We start from the raw sequence: 24,541 nt of genomic DNA, 5'->3' as shown, positions 1-24,541 counted from the left end.
CACTTAGCAGATATTTCCGTATTGCGTAAGTGGGAAGCTCTGTTTCGGGGATTATGTCTCTTTATATCAGGCAACCCTGGTTGTGTTCATCTGCAGCCATATTAAACCTTGTTGTAGCCTATATATTATGCTCTATTCATTATTTTTTAGAAACCTCACACTTTTCTACTCAATTTTAAACGTTGTTCTTGTATTCAAATTAAGCGAGGTCCACTGCTGCACAAGTGCCACAATATCGATACAGGGCCAACTGTATTGATACTCGTATCGTCAAATCTCTGTGACGATACATCGTCGTATCTATGTATCGAACACAGCACTAGTTGGAACTTAGAGAAGAAAAAAATAAGTCAATAGTCATAAGAATTTTGTAGTAAAACTGTCCTGAAATGTAATGTAAATAATACAAAAAATACAAGTAAAAAATAGGTATTGTCCTAAAATTGGCCTCGTTTTATTTATGCAGAAGTTATTTTTTATCTTTTTCCTCTGATTTTTAGGTGAAATGTGACCCACACTTTGTCTGTGTGGCATTCACTCTTCTTTTTTTCTTTTTATTTTAATTACTGTTTTGTCAAATACAATTGAAAACACATGCATAAATAACATCTTTTGGAGCTCAACTCATCCAAGTTCCCCAACACTACATACGACCCAAAACGTTTCTGTGTGGCAAGTGTAAATTCACATCCACAATATGGATGCGTTTCAGCATCAGTGCCCCAGATCGACTGTTCCTCCATAACAATATGGCCGCACAGATGCTAGTGTGGCTTCTTGTGGATCTCTTACTGTTTTCAAGGACTCACTCAATTTGTAATGCCCATCCATGAGTGCGAATATCAGCCTCGCAATCTGACAAAGCCTTTCTGGAATCCATATTTGAACAATCTGATAGCTGCACCTGGACAGAATAGCCGAAGATTGTGGGCTTGGATTTGATTCGTCGCTTTAATCAGCAACTTGTGTCTAATCACTATGATTGTAGGTAGCACATCGCAGTTTTCTTTGAACACTGTCAGCTTGCCAAGACGCCACATTGGACTCTCGTCTCAGTGGAATCAGAAGAAAAAAATCGAGCCCAACACATTAGTGGTGTTGGCTAAGGAATGTGCTTAGAGATGTTCGAACATGAATATTCAAATCATGCGGTCTGTTGAGCAGAGGTTTGCTGTTACTTGTGATTTTTAGTATAATTATAATGCTTGCTAAGATACGCTTTTTCAGTATTGTAAATATTGATATATACAGTATGTTGCTTTGTATTGGATATTTACTGTATATCTTTTATAAATATATCATGCTAATTTCCCCTATTTTTATTACCTTTATTGTCATTTAATGCTCACCAAAAGTTAATGTTTAAAAACATAATTTAATAACAGATAATTTGATAACACTGTTAAATGTAATCTTTAGCAAATCTCAATTTTAATCTTCAAGATTTTCAGCCTGCATTAGGTTGTAAAGCCTATTCACTCAAAGGATGTAAAACAATGTTATAAAATTAAATGTAAAACAATATTATATATTTCATATGGAGAGGTTTTATGGAGAGATTTTACTTTTTTTTCATAATTGATGGATATATAGATATGGTGGATATACATAGTATATCTTACTAAACATCTTTAAAACATTAAACCACTAATCATTTTATAGCACTGTTAAATGTAAGTTTTTTTTTGTTTGTTTTTTTTTTACCAAATTTCAAAATCAGTTTTCATAATTTCCCCTTTTTCATGCTGTACATTAGTTTGTAAAGCCAATATTCACTTATATGTAAAATATATAACATTTATGTTCAAAATGGCATATAAACATACCTAAAATATTATTTTAAAATAATTAAAAATGTACAATTAAAAATAGATTATTTTACCAGATATATACTCGTGCTTTATATTTTTATACTTGGTAGACTGTACAGAACACTATTTGTGTGTTAATTTATTATTATGTATATACTATTATAATTTTTATTAACATCTTGATTGCTTTTGTTTTTAATATTTTTAGTTTTCATTTTTGTTGTAATAATTTTTATGTGCTTGCATTTGTAATATATTATATACCTTTAGTATCTTATTTCAGCTTTAGTTTTAGTCATTTAGTATTTCAGCTCAAACCAATATTTCAGTTACAGTTACAACATTATATTAATTATATTATATTATATTATATTATATTATATTATATTATATTATATTATATTATATTATATTATATTATATTATATTATATTATATTATATTATATTATATTATATTATATTATATTATATTATATTATATTATATTATATTATATTATATTATATTATATTATATTATATTATATTATATTATATTATATTATATTATATTATATTGTGTGTGTTATTTAGCTTTATTTCAATTAACAAAAAACAGTGTGTGTTCAATGGATTGTACTGTTGTGTAACATTGTAACATTTTTCAGCTGATGAAACTTTCTGAAGAAAAAAAAAGCAGGCAAAAACTCCATTAAACAGTTTTGAAAGTTGTGAAAATTACGTGATCAAGGACATTAATACAATATGTCATCGAACAGACTGTAAGTCTATTCCTCACAGCCTCATTTTATTCCCCTTTAAATTCAATACTAAGGCTTATACATCCACTTAAGCAGCCACCTAACAACCACCCAAAACACCTTAGCAACCACCTATCAACACCCCGACAACTTTTATAAGAGCTAGTTCCACTCTAGTCTTTGGATATTAGCATGACGTTAATGTTTTAGCGTGATCTTGACAGTCACTGAGTTACTGTGAAGGCTAGCGCTCATCGCTGTCAGCTGAAGACGGCATGTTTGGGAAGCACGGCTCTGGAAAGCAAACTGGCAGCAGTTTCCTCCAATGGCAAGAATCCCTGGCATGCCTCTGCGTTTCTTGGACACACACGCTCAGTCACTCACACAGATCACGTTGCGGCCGAACTCAGACATTCAGGAACAAACTTTTTAGCGCTGCTGCCCCGCAATTTTATCAACTAAATAGCTTAATCGCTCAAGAGCTACATTATCTTTCTCAACAAGGAGCTGGTAACATCATTGTTTCTAAATGAATTAAAGCCACAGCTTCACTGTTAATAGAGAAACGCGGCAAAACGGTGGTAATTCATACTTTTACAGCGCCTCTCTCTCTCATAAATGAACACTTGATGAATTACACTTTTCTGAGAATAGAATATTGAAGTGGAGATCGCTAAACTGCAAGCTTACCGGTATATTCAGAAAGCAAGCGCGTTTATCCACAGTGAAGAGAGAGCACATGGTTGCCAGGTTGACACAGATAAGTAGCACACTTAGCAGATATTTCCGTATTGCGTAAGTGGGAAGCTCTGTTTCGGGGATTATGTCTCTTTATATCAGGCAACCCTGGTTGTGTTCATCTGCAGCCATATTAAACCTTGTTGTAGCCTATATATTATGCTCTATTCATTATTTTTTAGAAACCTCACACTTTTCTACTCAATTTTAAACGTTGTTCTTGTATTCAAATTAAGCGAGGTCCACTGCTGCACAAGTGCCACAATATCGATACAGGGCCAACTGTATTGATACTCGTATCGTCAAATCTCTGTGACGATACATCGTCGTATCTATGTATCGAACACAGCACTAGTTGGAACTTAGAGAAGAAAAAAATAAGTCAATAGTCATAAGAATTTTGTAGTAAAACTGTCCTGAAATGTAATGTAAATAATACAAAAAATACAAGTAAAAAATAGGTATTGTCCTAAAATTGGCCTCGTTTTATTTATGCAGAAGTTATTTTTTATCTTTTTCCTCTGATTTTTAGGTGAAATGTGACCCACACTTTGTCTGTGTGGCATTCACTCTTCTTTTTTTCTTTTTATTTTAATTACTGTTTTGTCAAATACAATTGAAAACACATGCATAAATAACATCTTTTGGAGCTCAACTCATCCAAGTTCCCCAACACTACATACGACCCAAAACGTTTCTGTGTGGCAAGTGTAAATTCACATCCACAATATGGATGCGTTTCAGCATCAGTGCCCCAGATCGACTGTTCCTCCATAACAATATGGCCGCACAGATGCTAGTGTGGCTTCTTGTGGATCTCTTACTGTTTTCAAGGACTCACTCAATTTGTAATGCCCATCCATGAGTGCGAATATCAGCCTCGCAATCTGACAAAGCCTTTCTGGAATCCATATTTGAACAATCTGATAGCTGCACCTGGACAGAATAGCCGAAGATTGTGGGCTTGGATTTGATTCGTCGCTTTAATCAGCAACTTGTGTCTAATCACTATGATTGTAGGTAGCACATCGCAGTTTTCTTTGAACACTGTCAGCTTGCCAAGACGCCACATTGGACTCTCGTCTCAGTGGAATCAGAAGAAAAAAATCGAGCCCAACACATTAGTGGTGTTGGCTAAGGAATGTGCTTAGAGATGTTCGAACATGAATATTCAAATCATGCGGTCTGTTGAGCAGAGGTTTGCTGTTACTTGTGATTTTTAGTATAATTATAATGCTTGCTAAGATACGCTTTTTCAGTATTGTAAATATTGATATATACAGTATGTTGCTTTGTATTGGATATTTACTGTATATCTTTTATAAATATATCATGCTAATTTCCCCTATTTTTATTACCTTTATTGTCATTTAATGCTCACCAAAAGTTAATGTTTAAAAACATAATTTAATAACAGATAATTTGATAACACTGTTAAATGTAATCTTTAGCAAATCTCAATTTTAATCTTCAAGATTTTCAGCCTGCATTAGGTTGTAAAGCCTATTCACTCAAAGGATGTAAAACAATGTTATAAAATTAAATGTAAAACAATATTATATATTTCATATGGAGAGGTTTTATGGAGAGATTTTACTTTTTTTTCATAATTGATGGATATATAGATATGGTGGATATACATAGTATATCTTACTAAACATCTTTAAAACATTAAACCACTAATCATTTTATAGCACTGTTAAATGTAAGTTTTTTTTTGTTTGTTTTTTTTTTACCAAATTTCAAAATCAGTTTTCATAATTTCCCCTTTTTCATGCTGTACATTAGTTTGTAAAGCCAATATTCACTTATATGTAAAATATATAACATTTATGTTCAAAATGGCATATAAACATACCTAAAATATTATTTTAAAATAATTAAAAATGTACAATTAAAAATAGATTATTTTACCAGATATATACTCGTGCTTTATATTTTTATACTTGGTAGACTGTACAGAACACTATTTGTGTGTTAATTTATTATTATGTATATACTATTATAATTTTTATTAACATCTTGATTGCTTTTGTTTTTAATATTTTTAGTTTTCATTTTTGTTGTAATAATTTTTATGTGCTTGCATTTGTAATATATTATATACCTTTAGTATCTTATTTCAGCTTTAGTTTTAGTCATTTAGTATTTCAGCTCAAACCAATATTTCAGTTACAGTTACAACATTATATTAATTATATTATATTATATTATATTATATTATATTATATTATATTATATTATATTATATTATATTATATTATATTATATTATATTATATTATATTATATTATATTATATTATATTATATTATATTATATTATATTATATTATATTATATTATATTATATTATATTATATTATATTATATTATATTATATTATATTATATTATATTATATTATATTATATTATATTATATTATATTATATTATATTATATTATATTATATTATATTATATTGTGTGTGTTATTTAGCTTTATTTCAATTAACAAAAAACAGTGTGTGTTCAATGGATTGTACTGTTGTGTAACATTGTAACATTTTTCAGCTGATGAAACTTTCTGAAGAAAAAAAAAGCAGGCAAAAACTCCATTAAACAGTTTTGAAAGTTGTGAAAATTACGTGATCAAGGACATTAATACAATATGTCATCGAACAGACTGTAAGTCTATTCCTCACAGCCTCATTTTATTCCCCTTTAAATTCAATACTAAGGCTTATACATCCACTTAAGCAGCCACCTAACAACCACCCAAAACACCTTAGCAACCACCTATCAACACCCCGACAACTTTTATAAGAGCTAGTTCCACTCTAGTCTTTGGATATTAGCATGACGTTAATGTTTTAGCGTGATCTTGACAGTCACTGAGTTACTGTGAAGGCTAGCGCTCATCGCTGTCAGCTGAAGACGGCATGTTTGGGAAGCACGGCTCTGGAAAGCAAACTGGCAGCAGTTTCCTCCAATGGCAAGAATCCCTGGCATGCCTCTGCGTTTCTTGGGAGACGGTGAGGGAGGGAGCGCGTGTGCGTGTGGGCTGCCGAGAGCTTCATACAGTGCTAGTTAGGTAACTCCAATACAATGAGAGAAAGAAAAGCAAGACTTCAGGAAGAGGGAAAGCAATCGCATGCGGTGTCCAAAATAGATTTGAGATAAATTAGAGTTGCGCGAGAGAGAGAGTTACATGTATACCGTGCGCTGCTCCTGGTTGACGTGGGTGGCAACGTGTGTCTGAATGCGCGTGTGATAGAGAGCAAGAGAGGGAGAGACCAGTTGCAGAGGAAGAGGGATCGAGGTATTTGACAGCCTATGATTTCCGCACGTTTCGAGCGGCTGCACGGGAGAGGTTGGAGAAGAGACGTGTCGGACTGTCGTGGTAAGTAGTGGCGTCCCTTTCTTAACCGTCAAAACTAGCGATTTGAGATTGTACGTTGTGTTGATGCAGTTTGCAAGACATGCTGGTCTTGTTTGACAGAGTAGATATTGTGTTCGTAGTTGTGTCAGGCCCACAGGTAGGACCAGGTTTACGACCTTTGAGTGGACTAACATCATTGTATGATGCGCTACGAAAGTTGCCGTGGTAACAACGTGACATGCAGCGAAGCGTTTGTCTTTTGTTGCATGTCGAGATATCTTAATTCTCAATTTTACCAAGTTTAATTGCACTTTTGTACAAAAAATAGAGCGTTTCGCAACATGAATGCGGTTTTCGCTAATATTACGTCTTTTGTCGCTTGTATTTTTAGCTGTTTAAAACAAGTTCACCCACATATGACAATTCTGTCATTTACTTACCCTCATGCTGCTCTAAACTTATTTTTAAACAAGTTAAATTGCACATTTGTATGAAAAATAAAGCATTTCGCAACATGAATTCTTAGTGTTCGCTAATATTTACGTCTTTTTCACTTGTTTAGTTTTTTTTTTGCTGTTTACAGGAATAGTTTACCCACAAATTACAATTTTGTCATCGCTTACTCATCGTCATGTCATTCTAAACTCATTCTTCATCGTTTAATTGCACTTTTGTACGAAAATAAAGCGTTTCGCAACATGAATGCTCAGTATTTGCTAATATTAACATTTTTCGCACGTTGCTTTTTTGTAGTTGAAAAGACAAGTTCACCCACAAATTTCAGTTCTGTCATTGTTTACTCATGTCATTCTAAACTCATTTTTTCATCAAGATTAATTTAAATTCTGTACGAAAAAAGAACATTTTGCAACATAATTGCTCAGTGTTCGCTAAAATGTGTCTTTTATCGCTTTTTTTTAACTGTTTAAAACAAATTCATCGACAACTGACAATTCTGTCATTTACTCACCCTAATGCTGCTCAAAACTAATTTTTAATCAAGTTTAATTGCACTTTTATTTGAAAAATAGTGCATTTCGCGCCATGAATTCTTAGTGTTCGCTAATATTTACATCTTTTTCACTTGTTTTGCTTGTTTGCTGTTTACAGGAATAGTTTACCCACAAATGACAATTCTTCCATTGTCTACTTAACCTCATGTCATTCTAAACTCATTTTTCATCCAGTTTAATTACAATCTTGTACGAAAAAATAGAACATTTCGCAACATCAATGCCTCGTATTTGCTAATATCCACGTCTTTTTCACTTGTTGCTTTTTTTGCTGTTGAAAAGACTAGTTCACCCACAAATGACAGTTCTTTCAATATTTACTTACCCTTATGTCATTCTAAACTAATTTTTCATTTAATTACACTTTTGTACGAAAAATAGAGCATTTCACAACATGAATGCGGTATTCGCTAATATTCGCGTCTTTTTTTCTGTTTAAAGGAATAGTTAATCCACAAGTGACAATTCTGTCATTGTTTACTCATTCTCATGACATTCTAAACTCATTTTTTCATCAATTTTAATTCCACTTTTGTACGAAAAAAGAACATTTTGTAATGAGAATTCTTGGTAGTAAAGAATTCTACCTTTACACTAGTAAAGTCTTTTATGCTTGTTTCTGAAAATACATTGTTTTTTATATTTAATGGATAGTTCACCCACAATTGACAATTTTGTCATCCTTTACTCAACTTCATGTCATTTCAAACCTTTTCGTTTGACGTTGTTACGTATCCGGTCCATGAACTTCCGTCTGCTAGCCATCAGAGGTCACCCTTTCCATTTTCATTGACTCTCGCACTACACACTGTTGCATATCACCCCGGACTACATATCCCATCATTCATTGCACTGATTGCACACAGCACTGATTGCACACAGCTGTTTCATATCACTCACTCACTATTTAACACTCCATCTCACTCCTTCTAACTGCCGAGTATTGTATGTGCTTATCGCCAGCAGTGATAGCTACTCTACAGAGACCTCGTTAGCTTCCTAGCCTAGCCTAGCCTAGCCTAGCCTAGTCTAGTCTAGTCTTGCCTTGCCTTGCCTTGCCTTGTCTGTTTTTCGGTTTCTGATCTTTGCCTGTTTCCTTGGATTTATCCCTTTAGTCTTGCCCTTTTGATTCTGTTCGCCGTTCGTTGACCTTCGCTAGCCCTAGGACTATTCTTGTGTCTTGCCCGCCATATACCTGTTTGCCATTGTTCGACCCTGCCTGTGTTTCTGACCTCTCTGCTTTAATAAAGCTTGCACATGGATCCGCATGTCTCACGTCTCGTCAGCCCCGTTACAGACGTAACACAAAAGGGGGTTTTTGAAGAATATCCTGGCTGTTCTTTTCCATATATACTTGAAGTATATATGAGAACTGCGGCTGTCAAGGTTGAAATTCAGACAAAAATGTAGTCTTATTAAAAAACAAATGTCTTTGGTTTCAGTTCCCAGGGTTTGTGAGGGAACTGCGGGGGTTTGTGAGTTGATGGAAAGCTAATAATTAAACCCTAAAAAGGTTTAAAAAAAAAAAAACACCTCTTTTTTCACAATGTGAACACATTTGCAACATGAATATTTGGTTGGACTATCTCTTTAAGAGTTGTTTACCTTTATTCATTTAGCCAAAGATTTTATCCTAAGTGTCTTGAGGTTGCACGAGTTAGCAGCTTCTTATCCTCATGTTTCCAAGACACTGTTAAGCAGAAGATAGAGTATCACTTTAAAATGTTTATGGCAGTTGAAGGTGGAAAGATGATTCACCTTCTTCAGATTCCTGGACTGGATCTTTAGACACATTGGGACATCTGATTCATGGTGCATTCATTTCATTTCAATGAACATGTTGAACTCAATAACTGAACTCAATTCAATTATCCTGTGTTCCCAGAAGTCCCTGCTTGACATTTCATGCTTCATTTTGTTAGAGAAATGCAATTTATTGTGTCTATCTATTATAGATTGTCAAATGCTGTTGTACATTATGGCTGAACATTATTGTTGATAAGCGTTAATTATTAATCGAAACTGGTTGCCGGGTCCTTCGCTGTATGGTTGCCAGGATGTTGTAGGTGGTTTATATGGCAGTATGAACTATTATTAGTAGTACAATAGATTTCCAAAAGCTTTTAAATTTAATTTATTCATTAAATGTATTTATTCATTTCAGTTTCATTAATTCATGAAAAAAAAAGAAAGAAGAATCAAATATTGTTTGAGCTTAACTTGAATTTTCTGACAAACTTGCTTTGATTTATTGTAATTGTGAGCTGAATTAGCTTAAGTCAAATCATCTAAGTCACATGAGGTTTTTTTCAGGTCTCTGAACAGTTTGTTGCATATTTTCGCTGTGAAATCGCCACAATACTGTCTGACCTTCCCATATGGTCTGTCATTTCCACCGCCCTTTGTTGACCCGGAGCAAAGACACGCAAACACACACCGACTGACTGACAGTCCTGTTTGGCAGCGTGGAACTGTGAGTAAAGTGAGATCGCGTGCCCTGAGCAAAGGTCATGTCGGGCCATGAGAGGTTTGACGCTAGCGTGTTAGCCAGTTAGCGCACATACACTCGCTCTCATATCCACACATTGAGTGTCAACTACCTATTACCTTCGTAACATACCCACACATATGTTTTTTTAAGCTATTTTGGAACATTTTACGCTAGTTGACTGTGCTAATGTGATGCTGTAGAGCTAACAATCACTTCAAACTGCTGATGCACCCTGAAGATTTAATATTAAAAAATAAAAAGAAAGTCTTGATTTAAATGATTCAAACCTTCAACCCTGAATTTAATGGTGCATTTCAGTCTCAAATGTGGCAGTTTTCCCATGAAGCATTCAGATGATTTTTCCTCACAAAACTCATATTTCAAGTGTGTTGGCTCATTATTCACTTGGTCGTCCTGTTATTTTGTATTCATTTTGTCATTTGGTCTTCCACTGATCTGCCCACATTGCAATATATACGCAAATCTCTCTCTTTACGCCCGCTAGCATTTCCTTAGCTAATAGTCTAAGTTTTATTTTATTTTTATTCCACTTACTATCTGCTTTCTTCCCTGTATCGAAACCTGAGCGTCAAATGTGTGGTTAGAGAAGAGCCCATGTGTGTGGGGCGAGATGAGTCGGCTAGTGCAGGTGAGTGTTAGCATTAGCACCCGAAGGAGCAGTGGTGACTGTACAGAACATGGGCGAAACGGTGTGAGTCACACTCTATCACTGACTGAAGTGTCTCAAATAGAGGACACAGGAAGCTAATAAATGGATTTTTCATAGTTTACAATTCATGTTTGGTATAATATGTCCATTTCCTGTTAGACAAACGTGTTGAATTTGGTTTGTTTTCAGCACTAGCTTCTTTAATACTGTCTATAAAATGGCAGTTAGTCCACTGCATCCTTTACTTCAGGCTCACTAGCATGTTGTGTTTTGTTGCGTATGCTGCTGCTAAGTGCTAATTCTCTGCTACTATCTAGCCAAAATTCAGTGCCACTAACCTGATAAACTTCGATCCTGTGATTAGTTCTTCCTCAGAAGCGTCCATTGTATCCACCCCGTGTCTTACTAAAAGCCAGAAGTCACAGAACAAGAGATGAACGTGATAGTTTTGTGTTCTCAATAGAGCTAATGTTTATAATGGGTCGTTTAACCAGCTAAACAAACAGGGCTTTAATGAGAAACGCTTTGATGCTATTTGAGGCGCCATCCTCAGTGGAGGCTGATGTTTAGAAGTCACTGAAGGTACATTGCTCTCTGTGACTTCAGTAGGAGGCGAGAGCCATACAGTTTATGCAGTGTAGTGTATTTTGTTGAATATATATGAATTAATGAATTAATAATGTGTTAATGCGTGTTAATAATGTGTTATCGAATTTTACATATATATATTACGTAAAATTTGAATAACACATTATTAGTTAATTAATTCATATATATTCATATATATATATACTGTATATATATATATATATATACGTATATGTATATCATATTTATCTTTTTTTTTTTTTTTGTGTGTGTGTTTTACATACTATGCACAGACCCTTCATTGCAACTATGCTAATTACATTTCTGATTACAGATTGTTCCCAGATTTCTGGTTATGGAGGAAGTTGGATTAATTCCTGTGCACCAGAAGAAGATTATATTATTATTCCAGGTGGCATATGACTAAACAATAAGAGTAAGATATGGCGGTGAAGTTTGCCAAACAATGTGCTGTTCCTGACTGTGTTGCACCTGCCATTCCTCTTTTAAAGGATTCCAGCATTAGAAACGAGTGGCTAAAGTTTATTTTGAACAAGCTGCTTGATCTTGTGCAAGAGTGAAACATTTATTTAATATGGTTTCCTATTACAGTTCTACCAAATACGAACCTAAGGGAAGATATGGATGAATTGGCTGAGAGTTGGACATGGTGAAATGTGATTCTGACACATTGTACTGTAGCTCAATCCGGTCTCTGTATTTAAAGCATGCGAGTCATGCAGTTGTGGAATTTGTGATAAATACATGTTCTTCACACAGCTCGGTGCAACACATGCTGTAGCTCCTCTTCCCACACACTCACACACTGAGTGTTCTTCAGCTGTATTCCCTAAAGCACAGACCATAAATGGTGCTTTGCATGTGAGTTTCCATCGAAGCTCTCCAGCTAAATCATTCCTTACAACAAGTAATGATACTAAATAACTGGCATATTTATTCCAGTTCTGGTAGGGTAAATTCTAGTTTGTGGCCGTCAAAACACTATTTGTTCAGAACGTTTGTCATAACTTTGGCACTTGTTGGTTTTACCGTCAATTACATTATCTGTGGATAGCTTCTAGAGATTCCCTGCTAAAACACTCAGCAGTCATGAGGTTTCTTTTCCAAACAAAAAGCTCTGTTGACGTTTGAAGTCTCTGTTCTGAATACCCTACTGAAATATCAATGTCAATCTTTGAAGTATACTCGTTAATCGACTAGGGACCCCGTAAGTGGTAGAGGATCCTGATGGATTGTGAACTGGATGCAATCCATCTTTCAGTTACCGCAGAGGAGGCGAGGTTCTTGCTGTTGGGTTGTGGGGGAGGCTGTCTATCCAAGCTTTTATTTCAGTTAAAGCTCAAGGATTGATACAGGTCTCTCGGCAGCCAACTTAAAACAGTCGTAATCACATTATACTAAGGCTGATAAATCTGTGTGTCATTGGTGTTAACGGATTGCCTTGTTTATGGATGGTAAGAGAGCAAGAGCATTAAAGGGAGGATGACCCCACACTGTGTACTAAAATCTACTTGTTCCAGGATCCAGAAATATCTCACATGGGAAGCCATGCAGAAACATCATGTCTTTTTAAACTAGATATCTTCATGTATTAAATCCTTTGTAGAGGCCCAGAGAAGGGACTCATATTTACGTATTTAATTCATTTTATTCCACAGATACAGGCAAATGGAATTGGCTAAATATCATTGATCAAATTGAGTCCTGTCTTTGAGATAAAGTCAGGAGTCTGATAAAGTTTTAGCTGGTACCAAGTCCATAGGCAGCAGATTATTTGAGTAGATTATATCTGACTGGATTGGTGAATTTGATATCAGTCAACATAATTGGGAGTGTTTGGGTCAACTCTCGCACAGTCGAGTGTAGAACAATGTCACTTTGCTCCTCAACCCGTAATGACCTAATCCCCCAGAAGATGATAGTTTACTTCACTAGCAGACTAATCAATTGTCGGGAGACTAGATGACTAGATTCCAAACTATCGCTTGGTCAGCTAACTTCACCACAAAGACAATGTAGGTCCATCAGCTACTGTATACCAGCAGCAAACAAGCACTAACCAGCATAAACCAGCTTGGACCAATGTAAATCCGTACTTGTTTAGTTAGCATGGGATTGGAGAGCATTGGTTTTCCCACCAAGCTGCATAACAAGCAAATTATACAAGACTATTCCGATCAGCCAGTTTCTCCAAAAAGACTATGCTGGTCCACCAGCTAAACAAGCGCCAAACAAGCACTAGCCAGTGCACACCAGGTTGAAATATCATAGGAATCCATACTTGTCTGCTAGCATGAGATGCTGGAGTGCTGGTTTTCCCACCAACTTCATCAAAAACACCATGCTGGTCTACCAGCAAGACCAGCCCCAAACCAGTATTAAGCAACATAAACCAACTTGGTCCAGCATATAAATTCATACTGGTCTTTATCTGAAGATTCTGTCTCAGTTTCCATCAGAGTCTTTTCACTCTGCTCATCCCAACAGGAAGTGGACTTATGGTGCGATCTGCAGCTGGTCATTGAGATTCTTCTCCAAGAATCTCACCATTGAGACTAGCAGGAAATGATTCACGCTGTTCTGCTTGTGATTGCATGAGGGAGGAGTAAGTATTGATGCCACCATGAGTAGGGGGAAGCTATCAGTCTCCAGTGCCAGGAGCAACAAGAAAAAAGGCTACATCATGTACAGAAATCCAAGTAAATACAACAGGGAGTTTGATGGATGTGGCTTTTACTTGAATGTCCAAATCCCATCTGATTTCACCATTAACAGACTGTGGAATGACATACTGACAGATGCTACATATGTGGGTATCCAGGGGAACATTCTTGTGTAAACTCCACATAAACCTTCTTTGTTTTCAAGAGCACGTCAAACTCAAGTTCTGAGGTGTTTCGGTGATGGAGGGCGCTGGAGACCACATGCACAGCCGGCACAGCATGTCGGTGTGACAAACGCACAGATCTGTCTGCTGCAAGTCTCCCCAAGGGCTCATGAGGGAGTCGTTATCATCCATCATACACAAACTTGGAGGGGAAGCTGTGCGGTTTGGGACATGTGCTTAGATGATGCTCAGTGGTTGTTCCACTTCTTTGACTGTCTGTGGCTTTGATTACCTACAGTACTGTAATTCCAACATCATGTGAAGGCAGCATAAAGTGCCATTCACACTGACAGTGATTTTGTAGAAGCAGAGTGACCTGAAGTTACTTATTTCAGTGACACGTAAAACAAAGTTAATTAGAGTTGAGATAATTATTTTCAAATATGAATGCTGTTAAGCCCAATTTATACTTCTCTGTCGAACCTACGCCGTAGCTTACGCATAGACGCACACCCAAACGCCGTAGCCTGATGTGCACCTCTCCAAAAATCTAATGTTTAAATAATGATTTAATGATTTGATATTTATTTGCTGCCGTCACGACTATAATGCTTCTCCGACAAGCCACTTCTTCTTCGGCTTTTACCGTGGTACTGCGGGTTACATCAGCAACATACCCGTGGACACTGCAGACTAGCGGTTTGTTTGCATAATTTTGAGTAAAAAAGTGAGAAAATCACATTTTTATCAAAAAGTACATCTGGGTAATATTCAGTACGATTATCAAAGCATAAATCCAGTACATCGCATCCATCAACACCTCCAAAGCTTGCACAGACATATACCACTTCCTGGATCAACATTTTACTCTGTAACATTATGCGGTTTTCATTTATATGCTGTCTATTGCTGATGATCGCATTATTTTTCATATGCATCTGTTTACATAAGAGATCGCTTGTTTCTCCGTCCTGTTCACGTGTGTTTTTGTTCGGGAGGTTTTGTACTCGTTCAGAAGATGCGTAATAGCGCCCCTGAGTGTATAACAGTGAAAACACGGAAAGCCGTAAAAACTCGTCTTTGGTGGGGAAGCGTTTTCTTCTAAAAGACGAGATAACTTGTCAATGGCGGGGAAAGAGATATTCTGTAGTACAGTGTCATTTATTATCTAAAACTCAGTAAGTGTGTAATCTGCACTGAATGTACTTGCAGAATGATCGTTTACTTGCACTATAGTATGTATTATACGACTACTGTACATTTGCCTGGTCAAATTTGAGTCTTGTTTGTCATGTGTGGATGGATAAAATAAATTTTTGCCTTTTGTTTTTGTTTTTTTTTCTCTACAGAAGCATAAAGTCGACCTCTTTTACAAGCTCCGTCACGTGATGAACGAGTTGATTGATCTGAGGCGACAACTGCTTTCAGGCCACCTGACCCAGGATCAAGTCCGTGAAGTCAAACGCCACATCACTGTACGACTGGACTGGGGCAATGAGTGAGTTATTGTCTTTTACCTCCCAGAAAATGCCCTGAACAAATTCAAATGAAAAACTTGTCTTAATCATACGGAAGAACCAGCAAGTTGCCTTAAAGGTGATGTTAGTAATGTTAGCCATTATGGTAACTTCCACCATAGGTTTAAGTCTCGTGGAAAAACTAGTAAAGATGCATTAAAGGTGTTCTTACTAATGTTAGCCATTATGCTAACTTCCACCATAGGTCTAACTCTTGTGGATAAACCAGCAAAGATGCCTTTAAGGTGTTGTTAGCTGTGTTAGCCATCATGCTAACTAGGGCTGCATGATATATCGTTTCAGCATCAATATCGCGATGTGCACATCCGCGATAGTCACATCGCAGGATGTGGGATGTTTAGTATACTGATCATTATATTTATACGTATCGTTTTATTTGCTCACACACAGACACCATGTCTACACCGGACGCGACAGCTGTCATGTTGCGCTGCATCTTATAAGCATCACTTGGCCACTGAGTGTAGTTTGGGCTCCTCCTCAATGTAAATGCAGTGGCGACCTCAGCAAAAACTTCACTTGCAAACTAATATTTTTGGTCGCAAATGCGACCGTTTTTGTAGCAGTCTGGAGCCCTGATGGTAACTTCCACCATAGGTCTAAATCTGGTAGAAGAAACAGCAAAGATGCCTTTAAGGTGTTCTTAGCAATGTTAGCCATCATGCTAAATTTAAAGGGATCATATGATGCGATTTCATGTTTTCCTTTGTCTTTGGAGTGTTACAAGCTGTTTGTGCATATTTAAGATACGTAAAGTCGTAAAGATTAAAGTCTCAAACCCAAAGATATATTCTCTCTAAAAGTTAAGACTCGTCCAAGCCTTCCTAAAATGCCTCATTTAAACACACTCCCACAAATCTACGTCACTGTGTGGGAAGATTTGCATAACACCACCCAAATGTATACGCAAAGAAAGAAGGCGTAACGTTTATTCTCGCTGTAGTATTGTTGTCGTGGAGACGCTGTTTGTTTCCAAATATGGTAAGGGGCGTAACATTTCTGTCACATGCTTGAGGTATTCAGCCAATCACAACACACTGGATAGCTGGCCAATCAGAGCACACCTCACTTTTCAGAACGATGAGCTTTGTAAAAATCGACACGTTTCAGAAAGGCGGGGCATAGAGGAGAAACAATAATGTACAGTATGTGGAAAATAATGTGTTTTTTTAACCTTAAACCGCGTAAACACATTGCATTACACCAAATACACAAAATAATGTTATTTTTAGGAACGTCATATAACCTCTTTAACCATGGGTCTAAATCATGTGGAAGAACCAGAAAAGATGCCCTTACGCTTTTGTTTGCAACGTTAACTATCATGGTAACTTCCCCCATAGGTCTAAATCTGGTGGAAGAACCATCAAAGATGACTTTAAGGTGCTGTTAGCAATGATAGCCATCATGCTAACTTCCACCATAGCTCTTTTCATATTTCTGCACTCTTACATAGGAAAATTATGTAAGTTACTCTTTTGAAATACACCATATTAAACAAGTCTAATGGATTGTCATGCATTTGTTCGACCATCAAAATAACTCATTGAGATTAATGTTCAGCCGTGGCATGCTTCACTCAAATAAGAAGTGTTTAAATAAGCTCTTGTGCATCATGAAGATATGCCAGTGATTTTAATGTGTTAGAGGCCAAGGCCTCCTGATCGTGGAATCAAAGTAAAAACGCTAGAGATGGATCACTGTGGCTTTCTCATCACCCTAATTCGGCTTGGCCCAACTCAGTGAAGGAAATGAGGAGAACAAGAACATATGTCATTCACAGCCTGGTTAATGTGAATTATGCTGAGATTTCAAATGCAAACTTTAAGGCCAAACAAACCAACATGACACAAGATGAGCTTTTTTTCTTTCTTTAATTGAGAGTAAATAGATTTTTCATTGCACTGAAAGGCGGTTGTGTTTGTCCTTCAGATACCGCCCCCATTTTTAACCCACACAGTTGTGCAATTCTTCATAGCTTTTGAGTTTTGAGTGTCAGTATTTACAGTTCTTGCATTATTTCATCCTATTAAGAGGTTTTCGAATGTTTTATGTCCAATATACATTTGCCGATACTGCAAATTAAACTTTCAGTCAGCTATGAATGATATTTGTACAATATTTACTATATTGTTAAGTAAAAGATTATGTTTTTACAGCAATTATCTACAGCGTAGAAGTAGACCAGACCTCCAAAACGAAAGTCATGGGGTTCACCTCTTATAGCGATGAATGAAAGGCCAAACCAAGAGTATTTTAGAGGTCAGATGATCCAAGTATTGCAGTGTATGAGCATCTGTGTCAAGTCCACGTTGACCACTCATCCCTCTTCTTCAAGGTCACCTCAAGATTCACTTCTGCAGTGAGGCACTTTGTGGTTCTGAACTTTCAGCAGTACATCACTGCCAGGTCTTCAGATCAGCAAAATAAGAGATAATTGAGTAAATGGGATGATATGGATTTGAGACGGGAGCACTTACCGATAAGTTCTATAAATACTTGAAGGATGAGTTGAAGAGCATCTCGAGTGTTTTTCAAACAATCTAATAATGTTTTCATTACGCCTTGCTCAGGTTATATCAATTTTCCGCAGGTGATCTTGCGTTTTGTTGGCAAGTGTCACCGTTACTATTATATTCTGTAATATATATGTTACAATATTTTGTGTATGACTGCAGGAGAGATAATTCAGCCTCAATAACAAGACATTTATATATTGCGAAACGCTTTGACGTAGCAAATTAGTGGCATTCACGCTGCAGTTGTGGAGTATATCAAGCTTGTCATTGCTAAAAGCACTTCATTGTCACATAATACATTTATTACTGTCTGTTTACACAAAGTCATCAACAAATGGATTTATTTATGCTCTGATACAAGCCAATGATGCAAGATGTCTCTCTGGAGAACTAATTTGCATTGAGATATTCAGAAAATATGCAGATTTATAAGCACACCCCTGCTAGACAGGGACCCTGGGTGATGCTAATGCTAACGCTTTGATCGAGAGCACAACAACCAGAGCAAAAGAACTAGCAACCAGCCAAATACAACCACCTATCACCAATAAACCTTATCAATATGGCAGCTATTTTATTTTTTATCGTTAGCATTGCTAAAATTATTTCCTTCTGTTTGACTATTTACTTCTTAATGACTGATATTGAACCACTTGGCAAACACCCCGAACATTTAAATGAATATAAAAATATAGTTTAGTAATAAAAATGTGCATTTCAAAACACTTTCGATGTGATTTTTCAGCCTCAACGTCATTATCTTTCATGTGTTTAGTTGCTAACCCACTTACTTAATGCTAGTCTGTGGTTTAGGCTACTCAAGGCATTGATGGGGTTTTATTTACATCTGGGAAATCTGAGAGAAGAAATGTTTGTTATATTAAGATACATTATGACATGCCATCACTTTCATAATTAGGTTATGAGGGCAACACCTGTTTCTATAGCTCTACACTACGACAGCTGCACGTAGCGCTAACGCTAGCAGTTTTCTGTGCGTCTTTACCATATGAGCCTCTCAAAATTTACAGCTCTGTGTGGATAAACCTGGAAAGATGTGTGGAAAATGTGTCTAGAAATGTTCATATGTCATGTTTTCCATCACACCGCTGTGTGAGATATTAGCGTATAGCAATGTAGCGATTTATGGATAAAAAAAGATACGCATGGCTAAATGCCTGTGACAACAGGTGGACACAACAGCTTGACAGATCGTCTGTTCTTTTATTATCCACTATATTATACATTCTAAGTATTTCAGTCTTGAGGAGTCTATGTTAATCAGTGTTCTGTTGTTTTCTTGTGTTCAACAGACACTTAGGCTTAGATCTGGTGCCCAGGAAGGAGTTTGAAATGGTTGATGCGGACCAGATCAGCGTTTCTGATCTCTACAAAATGGTGAGTACAGTGACTGCATCTCGATGGGTTTTCGATGTGTGCTTTTTCATCCCTGAAGCAGTAAATCACTATAACGTCCTCTGTTGGATGCTAGGAAAACATATAATAGATGTGTTTGCAAGGATTATGAGTTATAATTAATGCAAATTGCTTCCTTTATTCAAATATTTTATTTATGAGATGCTTGTGCATATGACTCTAGGTCATGTTTGCTGAATTATTTGCTCATATAGGATTAGGATTTTACAGTTCTGGTTTAAATTATTATATATGTAAGTATGCATGTAAAAAGAAAATAAAAGTAAAGTATGAAATCATAAATCAAATATACTAAAATATCGCATACAAATGGTAAAATGTTTTAAAAAAAATATGATTTTTTAAAAATATTTTTTACAATTATATTTTATGCAATTTATATTACTTAAATATTTTATATAATGCAGTTTAAGTTTTCATTTATATGTGAACCATTACAAGTAAAAAGAAGGCTGTGACTTAAATTCTTACAGGTCTGTTCGATATTCATATCTATATATATATAGAGATATATATATATATATATATATATAGAGAGAGAGAGAGAGAGAGAGAGATATGTGTGTGTGTGTGTGTGTGTGTGAGTATAAAATTATATAAAGCAAGCATAATTAGTAAATATTGTATGAATAAAATAATATAAAACATGCATAAGTAAATTATATATATATACTATTATACTATATTATACCATTATACTATATTATATACTATATTATTAATTATGCTTGTTTTATATTATTTTATACAACTATATGTTTTTTTTGTTTTTTTGCAGTTTAATGCCATTTATATTACTTTAATATTTTGTGTATTACAGTTTAAGTTTTCATTTATATGGAAACTATTAAGAATAAAAAAGAAGACTGTGACTTCAATTCCTAAAAGATTTCTTAAATATCACTGAAAAAGAATAATTAAATTTCAGGTCATTATTTATTTATGATCATAAAACTGTTTGTGATTATTTTTGTTCAGTGGACAGTTGTAATAATGACCTGTATTTTGGGTGTGTACTTCTTAATTTTCTAGTGTTTTTCTTGCTTTGAATTACAGCAAGTTCTACAAAATGAGTTTATTAATATGTGGGTCATCCGTGTAAACGAGAGCAGGAATGAATGTTTTAATGTATTCCTGCAACTGTTTTGCATATGTGCATAATGTAGGCATAATGTGCAGATGTTGCCGAGTTCCCACCTGTAGAATGAGCTGAACAATTAGACAGCAGAAATGTTTTAAACACTCCATTAGAGGGCATATTCCCAAGACGCCTCATCAGAATGAATCATTTACATATTCTATTTTTCAGAAACCCTCATAGCGTATTTTCAGCTTTATGGAGCAGTTACCCTTTGGAGTTTAATAAGAAACAATATCGGAAATGATAAAAAAATAAGCTTTTTTTAGCTTTTGATTATTTTTTACCCTCAGTAATTCAATTTATTCTCTAGACCGCTATTTGACGATGATAACAGTTTATTGGAAACAGGTTTCGACACCAGCATCTGTTACGAACAGGTGCTTTTGAATGGCAGCTTGTGGAAAAGCTGCTAATACTGTACATTTATTTATTTCACACATTTGACGGATCTTTTTCCATGATGTCTGCACAGGTTTGTGCCATATGTACACTGTAAAAAAAATACCGTAAAATTTACGGTAAAAAACCGGCAGCTGTGGTTGCTGGAATTTTACCGTAAAAAATATGGTAGCAACGTTTTAGGTTTTACGGTTTTAACTTAAATTTACAGTTAAATACCGTAATTTCATTAACTGATATAATGTTAATATACCAACCTATTGAAGTACTGAAATCTGTTTTGTACCTTTGTAATACACTGATAACCACCAAATGCAGGTGGTGATGAAAAAGTCACATGATGAACCAAAGCCCATCACAAGCAGCTTTTAAATAATAACATATATAGAATGTGCACAGTGTCATTCACACAAACACCAAACACCATCATGGTAACACACATGAAACTGAAATAATGCAATAAACATTCATTTAACAACATTAGGTGTAACACACAACCCTAATATACAAAACTGATAAGAAAAAACTAAGAAACATAGTTATTTCAACAAAAAAACATCAAATTTGAAATGTAATGCAGGGAATTCTGGGAATGTCAATTTACGGTTATTCACTGTAAATTATACGGTCTTTTTCACTTCCAAAAACGGTATACTACCGTAAAACTAATGTCCAATACATGTAATGTCCAATACAGTTTTTCACCGTATATAGTAGGGGAATTTACCGTTAACCATTTAACAGGTTTTTACTGTAGCATTTTTACAGTCTTTTACCGTTAAATTCACGGTAATTTTTTACAGTGTATCTATGTTTGGGTTTGTGTGGGACTGGATTTTTGTACAATATGGCAGCAAAGGGGCTAAATTTACCTCAGCGCTGTACCTGTATTCTGCAGTTTAGGATATATATATAGCTTTTTCCACAGGCTGCAATCTGAAAGCACCTGTTAGAAACAGTTTTCAATAAAACGTTATCGTATATATAATATAAAATCCACACATACGCAAGCTTAAAATTGTTAATGCTTGAAAAAAGATATTAATTTAATGTGATTAAATATTAGAGTTTAAATAGTATTGGTTTTTTTTCAGTTTGGCTGTAAAATTAAACAATAATTTATCAGCACTTCATGTCCAATAAAGCTTATCATTGTAAAAAATATATTTAATATATCGCAATATTTTTTTGTATTTGCTCTAAAATTATGTAATTTTTGTTTTAAATAAAGCGTATTATTGTGAAATACATTGTGCTTTTTTTTTTTTTGAGAAACCAATCAGCTATTTTTAATATCAAATGAGTATGATATGTATACCTTATTAATAATATTTATATTGTCAAATGCCACACACTGACTTCCATTTTAAGTAAATCAGGTTGAATCAGTGCTTTGAAATGAATCAATGTTAAAACGAATCATATTTCTCAAATCTAATCTTTTCTGATAGGGTTTAGATCAGAGATATTAAAAATTATCTCTGTCTTTTGTAAAATATAATTTTCGTCTTCATGAAACTTAAAAAAGAGCCTGTTAATAAATCTGATATTCATGGTGTTTTGTAATTCTATATTTGCAACACAGCATTGTGGCTGCATTACTACCTCAGCTGTGCATTGTTTTTTTCTAATAATTCAATAGCCATTGCCAGTTATTCCTTACAACAACAACAACATAATAATAATAATAATAATAATAATAATAATAATATTATTATTATTGTTGTTGTTGTTGTTGTCATTATTATTACTGATGTTGTTGTTGTTGTATATTGATCTTTTGTTATATTCGTAATATAAAATGTTTATAATATGTACAGTTTATTCATATTATTAAATTATTAATATTATTAAAATGTATAAATATTTATCTTTTTCAAAGCATGCAAATGCCAAACAGTGACTTCCATTTTGCAGCAAATTCAGTTGAATCAGTGCTTTGATATGAATCAGTGTTTTGAATCAGAACGTTAAAATTAATTACATTTCTCAAATCCACCTGCATTTTTACCACTAGGTTTAAATCAGAGATGTTGTTATGTGTTATGTAAAATATTATTTTAGTCTTTATGAAACTTAAGACACATTAAAATAATTTTGATATTACTGATATTGTTTAGTTTCATATTGGTAACGTTTTTCCTTCAACCATTGAAGTTATAAAGTTAGAGAGAAACGGAAAGAGGTTGGAGGAACTAGTCAAAAGAAAAGAGCACTATTCAAAGCATTTGACTAAGAGGTTTCACTAACTTTTTGGGCTAAATTCAGAGGAAAAGCAAAAACTCTCGGGTAGAGTAGCTGAATCTCGATTCGATTTTAAGTGCACTAGCCAAATGTTGAGGTCACAGAGAGATTTGTATAGCTCGATATGTGGGAGGTGGAGGAGTTTCACACAAATACCAAAAATAAAGAAAGAGAAGAAAGAAACACGCTTCTGAAGAGAACAGAGAGACAGAGATGTGAGAAGAGATTTACTTGGCCTCGGGCAGCAGAGAGCACCGAAGCTGCAGAGACTCGAGACCTTTCGTTTTCTTAGAAGTTGCTGCTGAATTGTCTTCAGGGAAGCAAAAGATAGATTAAATCAAATAGCCGAGCTTTTCTGGTTCTGGATTACACATGCACTGTTCACACACAATTTACTCAAGCTATCTGTTTTCTCTTCACTTTCTATATTCATTCCATCATTTTTTGGCTTTTGCAGTAAAACTGTCGAGAAAATAAATCTTGAAGTTTACATTTTTCTTTTTCTTTTTTTCTTTTGCAAAACAATGACATGACTGTCTTTTCAAAAGCTCAATTTTACAGTTTTACAGTCATAAGATATTATTTTTCACAGGGAACATCAAGTTCCTTTGATAGAGTGCCACTCAATTCAATTTAATGTAATTAATTTAGTTGAATAAAAATGCATTCTTTATTAAATTATACATGTATTAATACAGAAATATAAATAAATGTAATTAAATAACTTGACAAATAAATAGACATTTGATGTGATTTATTTAATGTTTAAAATGTAAAACTTTATAATATAATATAATGTTGCATTGTAAATTTGTTACTTTTAACAACATTTTCATTATCTTTAAATTAATACATTGGTAATTGATGTCTTCAATTAATTTTTAAGTGGTACTCCTCATCCTCTGCAGCCATAAAAGAACCTGTGACAGTCTAGTTTAAAGATAGATAGATAGATAGATAGATAGATAGATAGATAGATAGATAGATAGATAGATAGATAGATA

General features: G+C 34.8%; 1 protein-coding gene across 1 annotated transcript in view; it reads left to right on the top strand.

Moving 5' to 3' along the window:
- dock3 (dedicator of cytokinesis 3) overlaps positions 1–24,541 on the top strand; it is a 258,400-nt gene that overhangs the window by 144,056 nt on the left and 89,803 nt on the right. Inside the window, exons 6-7 of the mRNA XM_016490711.1 lie at positions 15,609–15,757; positions 19,630–19,714. Coding sequence (XP_016346197.1) covers positions 15,609–15,757; positions 19,630–19,714 — 234 coding nt within the window. The remainder of the gene's footprint in view (positions 1–15,608; positions 15,758–19,629; positions 19,715–24,541) is intronic.

This window comes from Sinocyclocheilus anshuiensis, unplaced genomic scaffold (assembly GCF_001515605.1).
Source record: "Sinocyclocheilus anshuiensis isolate Anshui unplaced genomic scaffold, SAMN03320099.WGS_v1.1 scaffold510, whole genome shotgun sequence".
NCBI classification, from domain to species: Eukaryota; Metazoa; Chordata; class Actinopteri; order Cypriniformes; family Cyprinidae; genus Sinocyclocheilus; species Sinocyclocheilus anshuiensis.
Note: the sequence above shows the minus strand (reverse complement) of the source record. Positions and strands in the feature narration are given on the sequence as shown.